This window comes from Aedes albopictus, chromosome 1 (assembly GCF_035046485.1).
Source record: "Aedes albopictus strain Foshan chromosome 1, AalbF5, whole genome shotgun sequence".
Lineage (NCBI taxonomy): Eukaryota > Metazoa > Arthropoda > Insecta > Diptera > Culicidae > Aedes > Aedes albopictus.
Genome location: NC_085136.1, coordinates 48542639 through 48566842, shown reverse-complemented (window position 1 = coordinate 48566842; position 24204 = coordinate 48542639). Strand labels below are relative to the sequence as shown.

Genomic DNA, 24204 nt, shown 5'->3' with positions numbered 1-24204 from the left:
AATGTTTCCTTGGACTGAACATCAACCGGAATAGAACGAAGGGCGTTATGACGGTTGATCAGAAGCAGTACGTGATGAAGATTCTGCAGCGGTTCGGGATGGCAGATTGTCGACCTTCTGCTATACCGATGGATCCTCATCTGAAGCTACTCAAGTGTGAAGATCCGAAACGGTTCACGAAGAAGCCGTACAAGGAGCTGATCGGTTGCTTGATGTACCTGATGGTAACGTCGAGGCCGGACATCTGCGCAGCGGTAAGTTACTTCGCGAGTTTCCAGTGTTGCGCGACGGACGAATATTGGACACACCTGAAGAGGATACTGATGTACCTGCGAGCTACTGCCGATTATCACTTGGCTTTCCGGCGGTCGACAGATTCGGAAACACTCTCCGTGTTTGCCGATGCGGACTGGGGCAACAATCCAAATGACCGGCGATCCGTCTCTGGGTACGTAGTGAAGCTACATGGCGCAACGATTTCGTGGGCAACCAGGAAGCAGACGTCGGTGGCATTGTCGACCACTGAAGCGGAGTTCATGGCTCTTTGTCATGCTAGCTGCGAAGCGATGTGGGTGGTGAACCTCTTGAAGATGCTCGACGTGTCAGTTGTCTTACCGGTGACTGTATATGAAGACAATCAGCCGTGCATTGCCATCTGTGAAGAACCCAGAAAGCATAGAAGAATGAAGCACATTGGTATACAGTACTTTTTCCTGCGAGACCTGATCCAACAGAAGTAGATCAAACTTCAGTACCAGCCAACCGAGGTTCAAATAGCGGACTTGATGACGAAAGGCCTTGCTGCTCCACGATTTGGAAAACTTCGGACGATGCTGGGATTGATCAATTGAGGCGGGATGTTAGAGTACAATAGATCATAGCAACCTTTGATTATTCGATGTATGACTTTTAGAAAATAAATTAGATCATTCCTTTGTCAACCACTAACCAGTAAAGGTGTCTCAAGTTTTCACTCTGTTAAAAGCTACAACGGCAGCAGCAGTGCTGCTGATAAAACAAAACAAAAAGCCGTTCGTTGGATCACTAATCGGTAATAAATCAATAACTTTTTCCACAAGCATCCAATCGTTTTGCGGTCTTCGAAAGAAAGTTTCATAAATGATTTTTCTACAAGAAGCAATGATCGATTTGAATTAAGGCGATAGAGGGCGACTTTTTTGTTTGAAAGTGCAACTTTTCCCATAGTAAATCCTATGCAAACTTGGAACCACTTGCGCTAAATTATAGTTTCACCGATTGCACTGAAATTTTGTACGGTTCATATGGGACCTAACTGGGATCTAAAAAGTCGACTGGAGCGAGGATTTATTTTTTCCATACAAGCGTGTCCCATACTATTCATCATGTTCATACTCCTGAGATTTCAATCTGTGTTTATTTTTCAAATATTTGGTGTGTTTTTTTTCAGGGTATTATCAAAGTTGTCCCAAAATGAAAATCTGATTCTCGCTCATATGGAAAACTAAAAGTCACCCAAAATATTTCAGACTAGCTGTCCCGGAAAACGTCGTACTGCCTGCCTACTGTGTTTTTGACATCCAAGTCCATAGAAAAGTGCCACTCAAAACGCAATTTCAGATTTTCCCGTATTTCTTGCCTTCTCGTACACTTTTTCCAATTACACAGCGCAACATTTTTTTGTCTCAAGAGCAAACTTATGTGTCTCCGAAGGATTTTGGGCCGCTGAATCCGAATCCGGGCTCAGATTTGCTCTAACACGTCACAATTTTGAGCTATACCTCAATTTATGGGCTAAAATATGCGATTTTGGGCTTTTTTTACTGCAAGCCATTAAGCAAGGCAATATTTTTTTTAAGTAATCAAAAGGCTAATTGGTCAATTAACATCTAAATTAACGATTCATGCAAAATATATCGTTTTACCTAATCAAATTTGATAGATTTAAGCATTTTATGTTAGTATGAAAACTTGCATGCAACTTCTGGAGGGTGACTTGTATGGGAAATATTGTACCTAACATAAATCACTTAAAACTATCAAATTCGATTTGGTAAAACGAAATATTTTGCATGAGTCGTTAATTTAGATGTTAATTGACCAATGAACCTTTTGATTGCTTAAAAAAAATATTTTCTTGCTTAATGGCTTGCAGTCAAAAAAGCCCAAAATCGCATATTTTGCTCTATAAATTGAGGTATAGCTCAAAATTGTGACGTGTTAGAGCAAATCTGAGCCCGGATTCGGATTCAGCCGCCCAAAATCCTTCGGAGACACATAAGTTTGCTCTTGAGACAGGCAAAAGGTTAATTTTTGTTACGCTGTGTTATTTTTTCGTACGAACACATCGGAGCCCTGTCCGAAGGCAACAGTGAAAGAATAAAGTATACCCGTTGCCCCATTCCTGAGCCTATTCGTGACATACAAACACCATTCCATTTTTATTTATATAGATTATCGAATCTTTTAAGGTGTCATGATGCATCACTAAGCTTTCAAACGAATCATTGATTTTTTGCTTTTCAATGATTGTTTGCCTCGCGTTTTTGAAGTGATAAAAAACTGCCAATTCTGCAACAACACAGCAGAAAAAGTATCATCGCAATCACTGCAAAGTGCAAGTGAGCATATAGGATGATACTTTTTCATACGAATATTCGCTATGGTGGCAGAGAATTATCACTTTGAAATTTCGAGCCACATATCCAACGTGGCTGCCGATGCTGATGATGCCGTAAAAAGCCTTAATTGCAATTGATAACTGATACCCCAGTACTTTTTTTTTAATATAAAACTTGAAAAAATACCGTTACATGGAAAAATATTAAGAAAATTCGCTGAAAAACTATCAAAGTTACCCCATTTTACGGTTGATGAGGAGTGTCGAGTGAATGCAACGCAGAATGCCATCGATAATCGAAGCAGTCCATGGAACTATGAAACTATTATTCAACTAGTTCTGTTCCTTGTGCAAGCATTAGATTTTTCAAATTGATGGTTAAATTGATCATTTTTTTCAAGTCCAGTGCGATTCGTTCACCAATTCCGCCAATATGAACCAGCCTAAGGCAGAAAGCTTCATAAAGTTACTTATAGCGCATTCTATTGATGGGACTTTTTAAGAATTTCGATTTATTATGCTTGAATACTGACGACTCCTTGAGATATGTATACTAAAGTTGTCAGGCTCACTCGACACCAGTCAATCCAATTATCAACGCCCATAGGCATCAAGTTCATTGAAACCATTAATCACCCGATCGGATAACCATTCATTGATTGACAACGAATAGGCAAAAGAAACAAGATGTAAATCGCGCTGCCACTACTTATCGCACTTTATGGCCACAGTAGTCGCCTCCCGTTAATTACTATCGCCACCGACATCCATTTACACACAGTCAATGATGGCGTTGACAAGTATCCACGGCTATCGGGCATTGAAGCCTGAACGCGCTGCTTGCTAAACACTCCGATGTTCGATCACGGACCCCCCCCCATCGAAGCCCCCATGAAGGCTTTTTATTGCACCTTTTCACCTTCTCTATGCGATTTGTTCATAGGTGCTTCCAGTAAGCTTATAGCTCTATCTTTCTTCATGAAGGAGAGCTGAAATGTCAAGGATCATTCCTTGTACGAACGCGGCTCGTATGCATAATTTATTCATCTGAGAACGGTGATGACAAGGACATTAAGACCCATGGCTCGGCCCTTTTTCGGGAGGTTCCTTTTCAATTAAAGAGGCAAGGGTGGGGACCCCAACGTCTTCTTCTCATCACCACTATGGCTGACAACACGCGACGACGACAGCATCAGTGCTTTGCTGTCCATTTACAGATTGTGGTTGTCTTTCGACCACCGCAGCATATTTGGATCATAATCTCAGTTTGGAAATGGACCTCCACGACTGGTCGGTCAGAAAGTGGTGGCTGATTCGTAGGTATATAGTTAATAGTTATACGCACGTACGCGCGGCGATGGAAGTCGCTCCAAACTCATATGGTAAAAAAATGTGGTCACTACTTTGTTTCTAACTCGCTTTTAGTCCTTTGAGCATACTCAGCATTGGATGGCCTGATCAGTGTAGTGATTCGAATGCAAATTACATATTGCGTTCAATTCTGAATGACCCGTCTTTACCCTTCTTGGGACTTGTCATTGGTAGTTTTTAGATCAGTATAAACCTGATACCCAGTGTTAATGGTTTAATGATAGTGATAAAATGTTGTTGACCAAAATTAGGAAGTATTCTTAAAACGTTGTTGAGTTGCATTGGCGTGGTAACAGAGTAATTCGTAGATTGCAATGGACAGCTATGTGAGATGAATAGACTTCAAATCGGAGGTCAGAGGTCCATTTGGGACATTTGTGCCATTTGTGCAATATTATGCGGAAATTAAAAAATTTGGATTTTGGTGCGGAAATTACGCGCAGCGGGCTACCACCGCATAGAGCAAAACGTACATAGTGTGCGTTGATTTAATTTTCATTTTAATTTTCAGGTGAAAGCTTCACTGTCATTGTTGAACTTCACATCATCATGGTTATAAAATCTAGGGTAGAATAAGAGCAGAAAAAGTCTGGGATAATACGTCGATTTACACATGTGACCGATTTATGAGCAAGAAACTGTCGTAATCCAGCGACATCATGTGCATGCTCTATTTTTTCATGTGTGTTAAACGTCTAACATACCAGAAATCGCAACGAATATGATTCCACTTAAGTAAATAGCATGGAAAGCTAGGAAATGCAGAATCAACCTGATCAATAGAAATACACTAGAACTCCAATGGCGCTGTAGTCACTTTTCTCATTTAATTATTTTAATAACGTTAATTGCAATAATTTACTATTCTTTAGTGACCATCTTGTAGAGGACCTTTTGTTTTGGTAAACAAATTTAACTTGACACTTCTAGTACCCCTGCTGACGCTGTAAGGGCATGGCAAACTAGATGTTAGTCACACGAACGGTCGCGACATTGGACTTCTGTGGCTAGTTATTCTACTACCTGATCCGACTCCTCAACAAAATTGGAACAAGGATCAATCTGAGAACTGTTGGGCTTATATGTATGATGCACACATGTGGATGCTAAAGACCACTCATCGCACCTAACTTCCCATCATGTAAAAACGAGTGTAGAATATATTCGTGACCCAGAAACGACGATGTAGGATGGCCATTGCTCATTGACCACGTTGTTTCCATCCGCTAGCGAGCATAAGCTCAAATTTGAATTTCGACTGCATCCACGGTTGGACATAAATCTACCCAGAAATCATTCTGTCAAAAGACAAAACAACACTCATTGGCAACTCATTGGGCATAGGCACCTATGATCGTTATCCAGGAAAATATTCCTCAATGCGGGTTTGAATTTTCCAGGAATCAAAATTTTTCTTGCAACGCGTAATAACGAAACAGCTGAATCGAAGCAATCGGTTGAACACAGCAATCTATAATGGTCCACTGCACGAATTTATTCTGGCCTGCTTAGGCCAGTAGTACACAGGGTCAAATATTTGACAAGGAAAGAACTCAAGAAACAACATCAGTTTGACACTAATGAAAATTCGATCGAGTCAAACAAGATGTTTGAGCATTGGTTTCTTTTTGGACAAATATTTGACCCTGTGTACTAGCAGCTTTACTCTCACGCGAAATTTGACGTTTGAGCGGCTGCGGCCAGAGTGGACGCGTCACGCGACGCGACGCGGTGCGGCGCGTTTTTAACGCGGCTTCCAACGCGGCTTGATAGCCACAGTGAACGCGGTGCAAAGCGTCTGTTCGTAAAGCAAACTGAAAAGTTTTCATAATTTCCGCCACCTTTGCACATAAATACTGACCATAACTATTTTATTTATATAGATTATTTTATTAAACTCGCCATAATTATTTTATCTTTCAAATTACAACAAACGGTGAGAAGTTTTGATAAGATTTTTTCAGATATTGGAACACTTCACACCATCAATGTATAATTTCTAACTCTGGTTGCAGAGACAGTTTGTGACAGGTTCGCCTTGACAACCAGTAGCACACAATCAAAGTGAGCTGTCTCCTCTCTATCGGTTTAAAAGCCATAACATTTCAACAGTTTTCTAGAGTTATCTGATGAAAGATTTCCAGGAGATATGTGATTATTGTGCTCAACCTAAAATTAAAAATGAACCATTTATCTAAATTTACCTTCAACTGCTATTTATTTCAGATGATTCAGAAGAGGTATACATTTGGGATAATGGTGATTTCCTAACCTCAAATCTATCCGCCCTACAGGTACAAATTTTGAAATTTTATGAACAAGTAAGCTTGCAGTCAGAGCTACCACAGGGTTGTATACGTAAAAAATGGCACCCCTTCGTTTATTTTTAAACAGCAATGCAATGAAACAAGTTGGTAACTCAAAAATAGTATATTTTTATTTTGAAACTATTTTTTAGGCTTACAGCCCTAGTATAATACTTTGAAATAGTAAAATAATCGAGAGGGTGCCAACCGTTTTTGTGCATGAAACATGGGTAGGGGTAATGTGAAAGCTCTGCTTGTAATGGATGTAGAATGACAGAGATTTCGATTATTTCCGTTAAGTCTTTAGTCATAAATTTGAAGGAATTACTTATTTTGATTCGCAAAATAGGTGAAAAGTGAGGCTACGAGACGCCACCGGATAATAAACATGTGATATTATTCATGTTAATATATTTTACATTCACATTTGAATACATTTGAAAAACAATTTCGTAAAATTAGCGCCATGATTTTGTAAAAACGGACGAAATCCACACAAAAATACAAAATTATCCGCGCGAACCGCATGACTTCCGCATCAAAAACAGTGCATGCACTGTTTTGTCGTGCGTCGCGCGGCTAAACGCTTTCCGCTTCGCATCGTTCCGCGCGCACTCTGGCATGTTATTGTCTATCCGGTTGGAATCAAGACCGACATTCAATAAAAAATTGCCATTTTCTTGGTCCACAAGTGTCGTAACTGTTTCGCATCTAGTGCGCTGTGTTGCTGACAACAACGTGAAGGATGCGCACTACTTTTGGCATGATTAAAAAACGTCGCGAGTTGGGTCGCGTCGCGACTTGATTGTGCGAAGTCCGGTTTGGTGGCGGCCCGACAATATGATTGTTTTCCCTGTATTCTAATGAATGGAGTTCTGCCGCGCGTCGACGCGCGACCTGTCAAATGCCGCATTGCACCGCGCCGCGCCGCGTGACGCGTCCACTCTGGCTGGCACCTAAGCAGGCCAGCATAAATTCGTGCATTGGACCATACCCGTGAAATAAAGATTGACATTTCGGTGGTATTACTCGACCCGGATAAAAAATGACCATTCATTACATGGTAAATATTATTAACATATGACTGGTTTTATTGTTCACAATAAAACACATAGTAGGTTTATTGTTACTTTTTACAATAGAAATCAAAACCATATAGTTCGTACAATAAGTGAACATTAGCTTTATTAGTGACCAATTGATTCGATTGTTTTTCAATAGTTCTATAATAATTTAAAGTTACTATCAGTAAAAATTAATTTTAATTGTTTTTATATAGTTGCAAAAGTGCCTGCAAAGTTCTCATGGACTTTTTATTAAAAAAGAGTTTATTTCTCAATAACACTTGTAAACAATTCGTAACAAATAAATAACAATAAATATTATTGTTGCTTGGATCATGTTTGTATAATCAAATACAAAATCACTTGACATTTTTTTTTTATAGTTTTCGTTTTAAATTTGAGTACAGTAGATGTTTCGGTTATCGAATGTTATTCGCTAAAACTTCAACGACTGACAGACGCCAAGCCGTGTTGGCAGAGGAAGCTCTCAATGAATAACTGAGGAAGTACTTATCCGCGAGCGGTAATGGCGGCGGCGGGCACAAATAACTGATTCGAATTTTGGCGTTTCGTGGGGATCTCAATCGGTTGGCGCCATCAAACGGAAGATGGAGGGGCGAGGAGGAGTATGAATCTGTTTTAACTTTCCCCCAAGAAACGCCAAAATCCGAACCGATTGGACATGCCCGCCGCCGCTATTACCGCTCGCGAATAAGTGGATAGAAAACTAGCTGAAAAGCAGGTTTTAGCCAAGTAAGGACGTTACGACAAGAAAAAGATGAACAATGATTTTTCTAATGTTTTCCAATAAAATAAAGGAATCTAGTAAATAGTAAACTACCATTGATAACAATACAAATACAATTTGTTTAATGGGATCAATTGAACCGATGTTAAAATAAACATGCAATAATATTTGTTGTTATGTAAACAGATTTCGCCTATGAAAAACCAAAGAATTCATATTTCTCGGTAATATTTTTCTTCAGCATTTACAGATACTAATGGCCACATGAACTGTAGACGATTTATGGTATGGATCATACGACCTGAGGTCTGACTTGTGATATTTGGCAGTTATTTGAAAAGATTGACGATAGATCTTATCAACAGCTGCCAAGCAACACATTCCAGACAGACATCAGAGTGTTTGACTCTTATCATAAAATGTGCATATCATTCTGGCGGCCGTTAGTGCTCGTAAATGCTGGAATAAATGTTAGCGGGAAATATAAATTCTATGGATTTTCAAAAGCGAAAACTGCTTACAAATAACAACAAATATTATTGTATTTTTATTGTAACAACGGTTAATTTGACGCCATTCAATTAATTGTATTTGTATTGTAAGAACAATGAAAAAACATTAAGATATATTGTTTTCTTTTGAAAATTGCCCTAAAAATGTCTCATAAAAACACAATACATTCTATTGTTTTTCGCGAAAAAGTGTATGAAAATTTTCTCAAAATTTTATGGTTAAGATACATAACGACCACCATTTTTTATTGTAAAAGTGCCATTTACCATTCGCCGAATGGTATAGGACAATAGAGGAGATGGTGAATGTACTGTGCAAATTACAATACGTTTAATTGTGAATGATTTTCGAAAAAATGGTGTTGTAACAATACAATTTATCGTATTTTTATGATATTTTTTATCAGGGGAAGCATCAAGATATTCATTTCAAGCTCTGCTAACTGGTTCTAAGCCTGTAGCACTGTTCCGTTTTTTTTTCACATGATGTTTTTGGGAGATCGAAGTTTGTTGCCTCTCCTGCGATAGGATGAGTCTGAAGAATTCCATGAAGTTATTCAATTTCGAAGATTGATAACTCCAGATTTAAGCGCTCTTGCTAATGCGAGGTATGCACTTCAAATGGAATCGCTCAAGTAATTTTCGTTCAGTGCATGCATTATTTTTCCGTGACCAAGACCGTCAAGACATTTAACACAGCAAGCCCCATTTGATTTGACGTTTCGTTTCAGCTCCGTACTATAGGATCCGGAATAAAGCGACGCTTTATCATTTCTTGAGCAATTCCTTGCCTGAATTTTCTACGCATCGAGATAGACTAAGGGTGTGAACCATTTCGCTTGTTCGTTTAACTTTTAGTTAAAATTTGACACTTGGATAGTTATTTGCCATCGAAAAGTTAAAAAATAACCACGACGGTGGCCCATTTGATATTTGACAGAGGAGTAGTTATTTGGAACAAAATACAGTACGCAGCCAAATCATTGCGAACAAAAAATAACTATCGAACTGTCAAGACTAACCCTGCTCGCGAGTAGGGTTATTTTCAAAATAACTATCGAAATGTCAAATTTTAACTAAAAGTTAAACGAACAAGCGAAATGGTTCACACCCTAAGAAATTTCTTGAGATCTGCGAACCACCCATAATCCGGGAAAGTTTGTGGACCTACGTCAAAAGCAACCCTCCACGGCATATGAAAGATCAAGTGTGAGTTATTGCCACGTGCCACGATTGTGCTGCTGCAGAAAGAAAATCGGTTCAGCATAGCTTGAGCAATGACATGCAATACGTACACCAACTTCAACACATGGGTCGTATGAATAAAAAGTAGTAATCTTAAGTTTACTACAATTGTGGTAGTAAATACTACTTGTGGAACATGTTGGTATGAATAAAAGACACTTTACTACACTACAACTTTCGAACATACTACAAACAGTTCATTTGGTATGATTAAAAGTAGTGTTTACTACAGGTTTTGGCTTTACTACTTGTAGGTAGGTCTTGATGTTGCTACTCTAGCGCACAGTGAGCAATCCCTGGAGTTGTTAAAAAAAAATCCATAGAGAAGGAATTCCAGAAGAGATCCCTGGAGAAATTCCTTCCGAGATTCCTCCAAGAGTTCTTTCTGAGATTCCTCTAGAAGTTCTTGTCGGAATTCCTCCAAAAGATCCTTCCGGGATACTTCCAGAAGTTTCTTCCGGGATTCCTCCAGGAGCTCTTTCCGGGATTCCTCCAAGAATTCCTTCCGGAATTCCTAAAGGGATTCCTACAGGAGTTCCTTCTGGGATATCCCCAGAAGATCCTTCCGGGATTCTTCCAGGAGTTCCTTTCGTGATTGCTACAGAAGTTGCTTCCGAGATTGCTTCCAGCATTCCTACAGGAGTTCTTTCCGGGATTGCTCCAGATATTCCTCCAGGATTTCCTTCCGGGATTCCTCTGGGAATTCCTTCCGGGATTCCTTCAGGAGTTCCTTCTGGGATTCCTCCAAGAATTCCTTCCGGAATTCCTAAAGGGATTCCTTCAGGAGTTCCTTCCGGGATTCCTCCAAGAATTCCTTCTGGAATTCCTAAAGGGATTCCTCCAAGAGTTCTTTCTGAGATTCCTCTAGAAGTTCTTGTCGGCATTCCTCCAAAAGATCCTTCCGGGATACTTCCAGAAGTTTCTTCCGGGATTCCTCCAGGAGCTCTTTCCGGGATTCCTCCAAGAATTCCTTCCGGAATTCCTAAAGGGATTCCTACAGGAGTTCCTTCTGGGATATCCCCAGAATATCCTTCCGGGATTCTTCCAGGAGTTCCTTCCGTGATTGCTACAGAAGTTGCTTCCGAGATTGCTTCCAGCATTCCTACAGGAGTTCTTTCCGGGATTGCTCCAGATATTCCTTTCAGGATTCCTCCAGGATTTACTTCCGGGATTCCTCCAGAAGTTTCTTCCGGGATTCCTCCAGGAGTGCCTTCCGGGATTCCTCTGGGAGTTCCTTCCGAGATTCCTTCAGGAGTTTCTTCCGGGATTCTTCCAAGAATTCCTTCCGGAATTTCTAAAGGGATTCCTACAGGAGTTCCTTCTGGGATATCCCCAGAAGATCCTTCCGGGATTCTTCCAGGAGTTCCTTCCGTGATTGCTACAGAAGTTGCTTCCGGGATTGCTTCCAGCATTCCTACAGGATTTCTGTCCGGGATTGCTCCAGATATTCCTTTCAGGATTCCTCCAGGATTTCCTTCCGGATTGCTCCAGAAGTTCTTTCCGGGATTCCTCCAGGAGTGCCTTCCGGGATTCCTCTATGAGTTCCTTCCGGGATTCCTTCAGGAGTTCCTTCCGGGATTCCTCCAGGAGTTCGTTCCGGGATTCCTCCTGGAGTTCCTTCCGGGATTCCTCCAGGAATTTCTTCTAGAGAAATCCTGGAAGGAATTCCCAGAGGAACTCTGGAAGGATCTCCTGGAGGAATCCCAGAAGGAACTCCTGGACGAATCCTTGAAGGAACTCCAGAAACAATCCCTGAAGGAAATTAGGCAGGAATCCTGGAAGAAACTCCTGGATGAATCCCGGAAGGACCTTCTGAAGCATTCACGGAAGAAACTCCTGAAGGAATCCCGGAAGAAACTCCTGGAAGAATCGCAAAAGGATCTTTCGGAGAAATCCCAGAAGAAATTCCTGGGGGAATCCCAGAAGGAACTCCTGGAGGAATCTCATATGAAACTCCTGGAAGAATTCCGAAAGGATCTTCTAGTGAAATCCCGGCAGGAGCTTCTAGAGGAATCCCAGAAGGAATTCTTTGAGGAATCCCGGAAGGAACTGCTGGAGCAATCACGGAAGAAACTCCTGAAGGAATCCCCGAAGAAGCTCCTGAAGGAATCCCGGAAGCATCTTCTGGGGAAATCCCAAAAGGAACTCTTGGAGGAATCCCAGAAGGAACTCCTTGAAGAATCTCACAAGTCCTGGATTAATCTTGGAAGGAACTTCTGGAGGAATCCCGGAAGAAGCTTTTGGAGCAGTCACGGAAGGAACAGTCCTGACGGAATCCCGGATGGAACTCCTGGAGGAATCCCGGAAGGAACTCCTGGAGGAACCCCGGAAGGAACTCCTGGAGGAATCCCGGAAGGAATTTCTGGAGCAATTACGGAAGGAACTCCTGAAGGAATCCCGGAAGAAACTGCTGGAGGAATCCCGGAAGGATCTTCTGAAGAAGTCCCAGAAGGAACTCCTGGCAGAATCCCTGAAGGAACTTCTTGAGGAATCCCGGAATGAACATCTGGAGGGATCCCGGAAGGAACTCCTGGGGAAATCCTTAAAAGAACTCCTGCAGGAATCCCGGAAGGAACTCCTGGAGGAATCCCGGAAGGAACTCCTGGAGGAATCCCGGAAGGAACTCCTGGAGGAATCCCGGAAGGAACTTCTGGAGCAATTACGGAAGGAACTTCTGAAGGAATCACAGAAGAAACTGCTGGAGGAATCCCGGAAAAAAGTTCTGGAGCAATCGAGGAGGGAACTCCTGGAACAATCCCGGAAGGATCTTCTGAAGGAATCCCAGAAGGAACTTCTGGATGAATCCCAGAAGGAACTCTTGGATGAATCCCGGAAAGAACTACTGCAGAAATCCCGGAAGGATCTTCTAGAGAAATCCCTTAAGGAACTCCTGGAGGAATCATGGAAGGAACTCCAGGAGGAATCACAGAAGAAACTCCTGGAAGAATCCTGGAAGGATCTCCTGGATAAATCCCAAAAGGAACTCCTGGAGGAATCCCGGAAAAAAAGTTCTGAAGCAATCGCAGAGGGAACTCCTGGAACAATCCCGGAAGGATCTTCTGAAGAAATCCCAGAAGGAACTTCTGGATGTATGCTGGAAGGAACTCGTGGTAGAATCCTGGAAGGATCTTCTGGAGGAATCCTGGCAAGAACTTCTAGAGGAATCCCAGAAGGAACTCCTGGAGGAATCCCGGAAGAATCTTCTGGAGAAATCCCAGAAGGATCATTTGGAGGGATCCCTTAAGGAACTCCTGGAAGAATCCCGGAGGGAACTCCTAGAGGAATCACAGAAGAAACTCCTGGAAGGATCTCCTGGAGATATCCCAAAAGGAACTCCTGGAGGAATCCCGGAAAAAAAGTTCTGGAGCAATCGCGGAGGGAACTCCTGGAACAATCCCGGAAGGATCTTCTGAAGAAATCCCAGAAGGAACTTCTGGTTGAATTCTGGAAGGAACTCCTGGAGGAATCCCAGATGGATCTCCTGGTGGAATCCCAGAAGGAACTTCTGTAGGAATTCCGGAAGAAACTCCTTGAGAAATCCCGGGAGGATTTTCAAAAGGAATCGCCAAAGAAACTCCTGGAAAGAATTTTTGGAGGGATCGCGGAAATCTTGAAGGAATGCTGGCAGGAACTCCTGGAAGAATCCCGGGAGGAAGTTCTGGAGGATTTACTAGAGGAATCTCAGAAGGAATTCCTGGAGGAATCCTGGAAGGAATTCTAAGATGAATCCCGGAAGGAATCCCTGGATAAAACTTATAAAGAAATCTTGGAGGAATCATAGAAGGAATTGATGGAGGAATACCAGAAAGAATCTGTGGAGGAATTCCAGAAATTCTAGTATTTACTAGAGGAGACCCGGAGGTATTCGAAAACATCTGCTTTGCTCATTATTGGAATTACTGCACACTTTCCAGTAAAAAGTCGTCCAACCTTGTCATTTAGTTTTAATTGTGCATAATAACCGTTTTATTTTCAGAAAAATATTTTTAATAAACATATTTTATTTTGGAGTTATGTAATTATTCAAAATTTCTTCGGCTTTGTCCAGCACCGTCTCCAGCTTTGTATTAACACGCATTTGTTGATCCAGAGCTTCAAGCTGCTTGGCCAGAACCAGTCGATGTAGTTGAGCTGTTGACAGATTTTCTTGCTCCGGGCGGGACTTGACTGGCCTGGTTCCATTCTGAAATATATAATTATTTGTTAAAAATTAATTAGTTAAACTATTGTGCTTTTACCGTTTTGAGGCGTTTGATCTTCGGCGGAGGCGGAGTTAGCATGTCCTCGGCACTGGATAGGGCAGTAAGGTTTCGAGGTGAAGAGATGAGAGGCGTAGGAACCTTCTTTGTTGTTGAAGTTGACGTAGCTGGATGCAGTTCTTCATCCGAAGCATTACTGTTGTGTTCATGAAGGACCTTTTTGTCAGCTCCAACTGAAATCCCGTCTGTAAATAGAAATTGAATGAGAAAAAATAAACCTTCACGTTTATGTATACTTACAGTTAACTTTCGTCACCGCTGGGTTGTCTTCAGCACCTAGGAGGTTGTACATTATTTGCTCTCCAGGATTCAAGGAGATTTTTTTGTTCCCAGTGGCCTTTTTGTCTGTTTTAGTCTTAATCCTGGATTTCATGTTATTGACCTTTTTGATGATTTGTTTTTCGGTCAAATCCAGTCCCTTCTCAACCAAAAAATGCATCGCAATCTCCTTGACTGCATCGGATTTTTTCTTTTTCATTTGGGGAGTCTGATTTTTGGTGAGCAAAACACTTCCCAGTCGGCTCACCGCAGTGGCGAATTCCAAATCGCTTATGTTACTGGATTTTCCCGGAACATCATGGACCGTTTCGTCCGCCTCGTCCTCTTGAAGGGTCTGATGATCGTCGGCATCGGTTGAACCGATTTCCAGGGACCGAAGCACCTCAAAATTATCCTCCATCGCGAAACTGACGAAACTTTCACCACCGCGCAGATCAGAAGTCGCGAAAACAACAAACGATTTGTTTTGACAGATCTCTGCTACACACATGTAGTAAACTCTAAGTTCGAAAGTAGCATTTACTACATGTTCGAATTTTGGTTTATTCATACCAAACATGTAGTAAACACTGTGGACTTTACTTCTGAGTAGATACTACAAGTAGTAAAGTTCGCCACTTTTTATTCATACGACCCAATGGCCTGAAGGTTCTGCCATCTGAGCTATAATGCTACAGCTCCAGGAGAATCAAACGAGTACGCACAGCATCAGGAAGCTGCGTACGCAGCTCCAGCGTGGGACTCCGGTCCACCCCGGCAAGCCTGCCGGTGGAGATACTGGAAGTCCAACATTAGTAAGCTGCCGTGAATCGCGTATCAGTCCCATCTTTGCTGGATTTCCTATGCAAATGGGACAAATATGCGATTCACGGCAGTAAGGACCTGAAAACAGCTCTGTCGCGACGTCGTAAGTCGATGGACGATGCCAAGCAGGAACACGTGATACTCGTGAAGACTGCAGCAGCGGTGCAGCCTGTGAAAAAAAAGGATACGAAGTCTATCGAAATGGAGGCCTTTGCTTTCGCAGGTAGTCCAAAAGGTTTGGTGTGTGGATGCGACTGCTTGTCAGAAGCGGGCGAGGCAGCCGTCAAGCGAGGAGCTGTCTGGCAGTGCCCGCAAAGCCAGACAAATGCTTACCCCGAAGGCCGGCAGTGATGCCGGCAAGTCGGACTCCAGCCAGGTGTCCCAGAATGCTGGGAAGGATAGGAACAAGGGGTTGCGATCGCTGGTGGGCCCTCAGAACCACAGAATTGGGCGAACAAAGGGGAGGATCCTCCTTGGACGAAGGTCGAGCGGAAGAAGAAGAAGAAAGCAAAGCTGCAGGTAGAAGTAAGCGTAAGGGAGTAGGTGCCAAGTGCGAGAAAGGCGACCAGCTCGCCATCAAGACAGAACAGTCGAAGTACTCGGTCGTCTTGAAGGCGATGCGAAGCGCCGCCAAGCTCGTGGAGCTAGGAGTCGGCGGGCGCACTATCAGACGTACTCGTACGGGCGAGATGATCCTGGAGGTAAAGCGCGATAAGGAGCGCAAAAGCGCCGCCTACAAAAGTTTTGCAGAAGAGGTCCTTGGCGAAGGGGTAGAGGTGAGGGCTCCCATACAAGAAGCGACTCTGAAGGTGAAACACCTTGACGAGGTCACCGAAGTGGAAGAGCTCGTCACTGCACTGCGGCAACAGTGCGAGATGCAAGTGGCCGCCGCAGCCGTTAGGCTACGGAAGGGGCCGGTAGGGACACAGGTAGCATTGGTTCAGCTACCTATGGCGGGCGTAAAAGGTCCGTTAAAGTAGGAAGGATTAAGGTTGTTACTGGTAGGTAGGGTAGCACACGTGCTACTGGGACAAAAGACCTCGGAAAGCTTGGCAGAGCAACGGATCGCCGTGTGAGGCCGGGTTATACAACAACCGTTACAAATCTGTGAGTGTGGGTGTCACGTGTCATGTGGGGGTTCGTACACTACCTGGCCAGCCGGCAACTGCTGGACGAACGGGAAACAGCCGTGGATGGAAACCAGGGATCTGGTCGTTGACAGGACTTTGGGGACGCTACTAGTGTGGAATCGAACTGGAATGGCACACCGGTAGATGGAGGCCGGAATCACAGCTTCGCAGAATCGTTCACGGCTCTCGGTACGTCTAGAGCTGTAGACCGCCGAGTTCTGAAGAAGTTGGATCAATTCCTTCTCCTCTGCGTCCAGGGATGGATCGGACAAACTGGTCCAGAGGATATGTAGATATGAGTTTGGCTGGAATGCCGTTTCAACGGCTTTCACCCACATCGTCTTGGAGCTACAGAGGAAGTGGCGCATGGACTCGGAGAATAGCTAGTTTGGATGCGGTACAAGGGGTGGTTCAGGGGTTCGGAGTCGGCTTCGTATAGGTCATACCGGTGCCCTGCGGTCAAAATCGACCCTTACAGCGATTAAGTGGCCGCGAAAAGGAAATTTTGGTAGCGTTGCTGTCGTAGCGTCAGTCTACTGGGCTGGATCCGAGCCCGCGGATGGAAAGCGGTCTCCAGTAAGAGACGGGGCAGGCGGAGATCCTACTGACAGCGACCTTCTGGTGCAGATGATAGGGCCTGAAGGCTAGTGATACCTTTGCCTTCAGCAGGTCAGATCTGGTTGCACGTAGGCATCAGTTCTTGATGTCTGCAAAACAGAGACGAAGGGTTTGGCGACCATAGAAATGTTGTTTAGCGGGTCGAGGAGAAAGTAGTCCTGGCTTTTACTTTTGTTGTAGAAGACGTTCTTAATCCCACACTACCCGGACCTTCCTGATCAGGTGACTGTTGAGCAGATTTTCCCCCTATGATTTAGAAGAAAAAAATAAGGCAATCCGGCAATTTTTTGCACGGCGAGGTCCACCAGCTGAAACCTATTGCGACAACGGAACCTGCTTCCACGGTGCAAGCAATGATGCAGCATGAGCGGAACGAAGATCTAGCGTCATCTCTTACAAGTGTCAGAACAAAATGGATGTTAATCCCTCTGGCGGCGCCACACATGGGCGGGCCATGGGAGCCCAGGAAGCGTCTTGTATGCTGATGTGCACAAACCGCAATTGGAGCGGTTACGGATGCTCTCCGAAAACCAGACGATGAAACCCTGGAAACAATCCTGGTGAAAGCCGATTTCATCATCACTTTCTGTTGGGTAACTCCAGTGACCTGAAGATTCTGCCATCTGAGTCAATGCTACAGCTCCGGGAGAGACGGACGAGTACGTCAAGCAAAAGCACGCACAGCATCAGAAGTATTCTGAAGACCCACGGTAAAATTAGCTCTACTAGACATCGTGGAGAGCGGTGAACCTGTTGATTATGATGGTGGCTCCATGGAGGAACCAATATCTTCTTTTCCAGGATCAACTGTGCCCTCTGATTCTCCGGCAAGTTATGAGGTTGGTGTTCGTTCTGCGAGTGAAATGTAAAGAGCAATGGCAACGGAATGTCAATAAGAGAGGAGCACGAATCTAAACTAATGGCAACGAACAATGGCTTCTGATAAGATGTGAATTTGGGCTGCAAAATGGTGAGTCGATAAGGAGCGTCCAACATGGCTCTGGCCCTCACAAGTTCCTACCTCATGCTTCCACGGTTCAATCGATGACGACAAAGACCATCAGCTAAGAGTTGCGGTTGTTGTACATAGCTGGTAGTGCAGTCGTGGAAGCGTAGAAGATCAATGGAGCGCCATCAAGAACGCTTTCATCGCCACCGGCGAGAATAATTTGGGTGAGCTACGCACTCAGCGAAAGCAGTGGATCACAGGTGGCACCTGGAGGCAGATAGAGCAGCGAAGGAACGCCATAGCCGCGATAGAGCGAGCGAAAACACGAGGAGCCAAAGCCATAGCCCGTCAACGCTATTCGGCTCGCGAGAAGGAAGTGAAACGCTCATGTGTCCCGCCAAGCTGAATAACAGTTTCTTAAGCTAAAGTGTGCTTAACAGTAGTTTGTTCCACTCTTGTACAGAAACAATGTTTATTGGGTACACTCCACTCAAACGATCGTACCCCTGGCTAAATCTATCGCATCTTGTATCATATTCTGCTCGAATGAAGCAATTTCACAATTATGCCCAACATTTTTAATTGCTTCCAATGATCGCCAACCTTCGCTCATCCCAGTTTGGCCGAATCGATGGAGATAAGTTCAAAATAATCAACGCTCGATCACTTCTCTCTCAACTCAACGATCTCGTCCCGGCGACTCGTTGTCATCGGGCCGCCGCGCCGATCCGATCGCACACATCCAGTTTGGCTGAGTGATGATGGCCAGACAATCTTGGAGTCGACATACTATTTAACTGAATGGCGGCGATCGTAAATGGTCATCCCAATGAAAAATGTGCATTCGAGCGAGACGTGCTCTCCTCTATCACTTGATCCGCCGAACATGGTGAACCCGTTTGAGACCGATTAGGAAAAAGCGATCTGACCATAATGCCATTCGGAAAGTGAATATTTCTCACATTTTTATGAGAATCGTTAAGAATTTAGCGCGTAAAATAGTCCATTCCGTCGTAGAATGCAATAAATCGAAGCAACCGTGGGGAGATGGTGGTGATCACAGTTTAACAGTTGCTACATTGCGATCACACACAGTAGGCATCCGAAATGTGAGCAGAGAACGTGTGATAGGGGATATTTCCCTTGCATCTGGCATGCGCATGAGTTTATTTCTCTTATCGACTACTAATTTGTAAATCGACCGTTTGATTCCATTTCCCCTATGTTTTCATCTACAGGTTATTCAATGACAAACTAATTTCCATTTCATTATAACAATGTTCGGTTCGTTCCCGATTTTGTTCGCAGTTTCCCCTGCGCACTTTCCAGTCTGATGATTTTTAAATGGGTTAGTTCTGCTTGTTATATAGAACATTGCGAAGCACACCCAACACATCTATCCCCATCATCAGACCTGTTCGAAGCAGTAATCAGAGCAGTTTTCCAACCCGAGAATGGATGCATTTGGTAATGGGCAGCTTTCGTTAGGCTAGCTGTGGGATAGCAACAGATACAACCGTAGCGCAGTAGTAGGCCGTTTCGCCGAGATATCCGAGAACTTCCAACTGAGCCGTCTCGGTTCGCTTCCCGTTCTTGGCCGTCGTCGCGTAGTCGCAAGTTTTTCACACTCTCTCTCTGTGCCTCCTCCGCATCACAACAGGCTCATTCCATTCATTTTTTTGCTCTGGAAACAGAAGTTGCTACCGCGCACATTTCCACTGTGCGATGCGGCGTGCCTCGCCCGCCTGCTTTGTTTTGGTGCGTCAGTGTTGTGGATCGCGCACCACACAGTGCTCACTATGTAGGGTATTGGATCCCTTATTAAGCATGTGGCTCCCATTTTCATCCTACGAAAATCAAAGGATTGACGCACCGTTTGTTTTGTTTCTTATTTTTGTATTTTTTGTTAGAAGTGAGCACGCATGAAAACAAAAAGAACGGAATCAATCGGTGCCGTAATCGCTTGTTTTCGAATAGGATGAAATTGGGAGCATGAGATTACTGATGGCACACAAACCCTAGTCGGTTTCGGTTTGAAATGACGACGCACCCCCGCGCTGGCTGACTGTTTCCAAACCACCGACGCCACCAGCCAGTGCCTACTTTGATGGCGGGCGGGCAACCAAGAAGGAGATGATGCATTTCTATCGTCGTCGTCGCGCAGTCAGTTTTGTATTCGTCATGGTGGTGCCCTCTATCAGTACGTAGTACGCGTTGTTGGTTCGTCGCCGCTGGCCTCGATCAGTCGCATGTCGTCTGTCATCGTTTGTAAACGCGCTTTTCTCCTTGAGCTTTCGCCGCCGTCGCCGTTCGGGTTATTTGGAGAAGATCGAAGATCGCGCAACGTGCTACGCGCCGTCGGTTTTGTATGGAATAGAGTCGTGGAAATTTCGACAGTTATCGTGAGTTTGGTGATGTTTTGAACAGTAGTGGAAAAGAACATCGTATTTGAATTGAATCATTTCGTACGAAAGTGGCGGGAACGAACGAGTTAAACGAGATATATTGTGCACTCGGTAAAATAATACCGCATCCTCACTCTAGTTTGTAGAGGTTTGTAGGAATGGCATGGCAACCGGAATGATCTCAAATACAGGCACATTTGCGGTTTTCCGTTGCTGCTTGGCTGACTTCCTATGTATGCGTTTAACAACCAGAAGCAAAATTAAAAGATTTCTTGATGGAACAATTACATAAGCTAAGTTCAACAATGTTGCAGAATTTTGTATTTATAATTCATAAATGAGACAATAAACAGTCACGCAGTATGAATTGCACAAAAGCGTAACCTGATTCAAAGTGAACGACTAAAAAACAAAACTGAGGCAACTTGAGAAAGCAAAACCAGAAAAAGCGACCGAGAAAGTAAGAAAGCGGGAAAATTCAAAATAAGGAAGATTTCTCTAAGGAACGCATGTAAAAAACGCAGTATGCAAATCGATGTTTATGGCAAAAGTGTACTGAAAGGCTTATACATTTGCGATTAAAAGTTCGAAGCCATTCTCTCAAAACTATGTTTTCTTTTTCATGCACCAACTGTCAAAACTTCAAAATATACCTTTTCAATACGCGAGAAGGGAAATCCAAAGGACGCAAGTTGACAGTTCACTTAATTTGCTTTTTATTGACTTGAATAATAAAATACAAACTGTCAGCAACCCTTACCTTGTCAAGTTGTGGTGGTAGGTGGTGAGAACTTCAATGCAGCACCACACTCTAGATTGGTTTAATTTCAATCGCATGGAGTTTTCTTCTCAGCTCATGTCATGAAAAAAACAGTTCTATCACAATTTTCATTCATTTTTAGGTGATTTTTCCTACACATAAAAACAACCACCATGAATACGAATCGAACCGTGCCTAAATAAAGCTGATCGGTTCATCCGTTCGTGAGTTTTATTGCTTTAAAAGAAGAATAATTCTTATTCTAACAAGCTTCGACGATTTATACCTTTTAAGGTGAATATTTAACGAAGCCACACCTCGAATTTTCGAGAGCACAAATCTGAAGAACCGAATGTCGGTTTGAGTTGAAAAGTTGATCGATTGGTTACCCGCTGGTGGTGACCAATCGATCAACTTTTCAGTGCAAACCGACATTCGGTTCTTCAGATTTGTGCTCTCAAAATTTCGAGGTGTGGCTTCGTCATACATTCACCTTAAGAAGTTTTTCAACTTTAAGCCTTGATTACACTGTGTTATTGAAGTTCATGTATTGCGAGTTCAAGAAATGTAATAGATTTTCTCGGGTTTTAGCTAATTCTTTTCCTATTTCTAGTAGTTATCAAAGTTATCAAGTTATCAAGTCGACAAGATAAAAAAAACGAAATTTCTTTGGAGTGTATTAGGAAAATTTAAAATGTCTGAAATTTTTGTGGAAACAGGTGGACATTTATGCCAAAAAATAAATACTGATGAAACATCCTTGTGGAAGAGCCGAGCAGAAGTGCATCGGTAAATAAAGAACGCAACTATTTTCACTTGACTTGACTTGACTTGATTGACCGCCCGCAGTTGCTATTCCAGTATCGCTAGATCAGCTACATTCACACAAAGGAACCAATGAGATAGCTGCTTGGGACTAACAGGCATCTTCAGTGTATGAGCGGTGGTGGTCTTTTATTTAAGGCGTCAGGTTGCAGGCCAATGTGGGGAAGTTTAGTCCTCTGCGCCTCCACAAGGTCATGTGGATGTCGGAATGTTGGTGGGAAATGTTTATTTTTGGCACAAGGTTCACGCGTTGGTGCACGGGCTGTTCGGGCTCGTTGGAAGTTGACCCTTCAATGTTAACTTCTTTTCCCGATCAGCCTAGATAGCTGTGTAGTGTCGGTAGCGGTTGTCTCAATTGGCTAAGAATAACAGTACGGACCGCCTGTTCCTGTGGTAAGAGTCCACTAAACAGGTGACCCCTAATTCATGGTGTAATGCGGCTTTATGCTTACCGTGCCAAGGAATGAGTGGTTAGGGGGGTCTTATAGAATCCTAACTACTAACGGAGCCTGTGGAGTACTAGGGTGCCTTCCACAGTATTCTGCCCTTACTGCGCTAACTGGAGCAATGATGCAGCTGACCTTGTGTTTCTTCGAGATAATCAGCTATCCTTCTTAAGCCTCAACTGCGAGTCTCAATAAGGGTGGGATTATTAGTATGTTGTTTATTAGCTTTAATTATTACCTTTATGGCTCTTCGCATTATGCGTTCTTCACATTGTCCTCTGTGTATCTTCTATCGTCTCTGGCGTTCTTCAATCGATACCGAATTGGTTTTTATCGCTGCTCATTTTTCTTGATTGTAAGAGCTTGATCGTGCCTAGTTTGGGTAGTGGCTATGGTTATGACAGCTCAGATCAATCTTAGCATTAGCACAGACAAACAGACGTAACACTTGCGAAATTTCCATCGACCACGCTTTTGACGATCGTTTTAAATTTTCATAGTTGTGGCTTTTACAACCAGAGGCGCGCGCATCGTTTTTCTATACGTTTGACGTTTCACACTAGCGCCTTCTGTTGACGATATTGCACAACACAGTGATTCGTGCATCTTTTCCACCAGGTGATGGTAGTGTGAACTGGGCGTTCAAGGTGTTACGTCTGTTTGTCTGTGTTCTAGCTGTCACGTCGATTCGTCGGTTGTTATAATTCATCACCATACTGACGGAAGTTAGATTTGATTGTGGTTCAGTTCAATAGTTTAACAGCATTTTTTAAGTTTTTTAAAAGTAATTTGTGCAGCGAGTATTTCTATAATAAGGCTATTCATGAGACAGATACGATCAGCTGATTTTTGACATCCGATGATCGGGGTGACAGTTGAACACAAAGGAATTTGTTAAGCACCGACGACACTTGACACAAATTTGTTAAAATGTATTCACACTGTGTTTATTTTAAGCTAAGGACTGTTCATTAAAGAAAGTGGACACCTGTTTTTCAATAGAAAATATTTATTTTCGAACAAATTCATAAGTTTATTTTTTATTTAATACAATCAACATACATGTGGCCGAATTCACGTGAGTTTGAACATATACTTCGCATTTCTGAAGAACGCTTGGACTTTCCTCTTGATACCTAAAGCATCGGTAAATAAAGAACGCAACTATTTTCACTTGACTTGACTTGACTTGATTGACCGCCCGCAGTTGCTATTCCAGTATCGCTAGATCAGCTACATTCACACAAAGGAACCAATGAGATAGCTGCTTGGGACTAACAGGCATCTTCAGTGTATGAGTGGTGGTGGTCTTTTATTTAAGGCGTCAGGTTGCAGGCCAATGTGGGGAAGTTTAGTCCTCTGCGCCTCCACAAGGTCATGTGGATGTCGGAATGTTGGTGGGAAATGTTTATTTTTGGCACAAGGTTCACGCGTTGGTGCACGGGCTGTTCGGGCTCGTTGGAAGTTGACCCTTCAATGTTAACTTCTTTTCCCGATCAGCCTAGATAGCTGTGTAGTGTCGGTAGCGGTTGTCTCAATTGGCTAAGAATAACAGTACGGACCGCCTGTTCCTGTGGTAAGAGTCCACTAAACAGGTGACCCCTAATTCATGGTGTAATGCGGCTTTATGCTTACCGTGCCAAGGAATGAATGGTTAGGGGGGTCTTATAGAATCCTAACTACTAACGGAGCCTGTGGAGTACTAGGGTGCCTTCCACAGTATTCTGCCCTTACTGCGCTAACTGGAGCAATGATGCAGCTGACCTTGTGTTTCTTCGAGATAATCAGCTATCCTTCTTAAGCCTCAACTGCGAGTCTCAATAAGGGTGGGATTATTAGTATGTTGTTTATTAGCTTTAATTATTACCTTTATGGCTCTTCGCA

General features: G+C 43.2%; 2 protein-coding genes across 2 annotated transcripts in view; one reads left to right on the top strand and one right to left on the bottom strand.

Moving 5' to 3' along the window:
- Positions 1-12855: 12855 nt before the first annotated feature.
- LOC109407700 (uncharacterized) lies at positions 12856-15013 on the bottom strand. Its single transcript, XM_062844434.1, has 3 exons — positions 14345-15013; positions 14084-14289; positions 12856-14028 (listed from the first exon to the last, which is right to left on the bottom strand). Exons 1-3 carry the CDS (start codon positions 14940-14942, stop codon positions 13846-13848), a joined length of 987 nt encoding a protein of 328 aa, XP_062700418.1. The 5' UTR covers positions 14943-15013; the 3' UTR covers positions 12856-13845.
- Positions 15014-20059: 5046 nt separating this feature from the next.
- Positions 20060-24204, top strand: part of LOC134284920 (uncharacterized) — a 269878-nt gene continuing 265733 nt past the window's right edge. The window contains exon 1 of the mRNA XM_062844485.1: positions 20060-20400. The gene's annotated coding sequence lies outside the window, so the exon portion shown is untranslated. The remainder of the gene's footprint in view (positions 20401-24204) is intronic.

Excerpts from the sequence above, each read along its gene's own strand:
- LOC109407700 (XM_062844434.1), bottom strand. The coding sequence starts at position 14,942 with ATGTTTGGTATGAATAAACCAAAATTCGAACATGTAGTAAATGCTACT. Across the intron at positions 14,290-14,344 it reads AGCGGTGACGAAAGTTAACT|ACGGGATTTCAGTTGGAGCT; the intron begins GTAAGTATACAT and ends TTCTATTTACAG. Across the intron at positions 14,029-14,083 it reads AGATCAAACGCCTCAAAACG|AATGGAACCAGGCCAGTCAA; the intron begins GTAAAAGCACAA and ends TATATATTTCAG.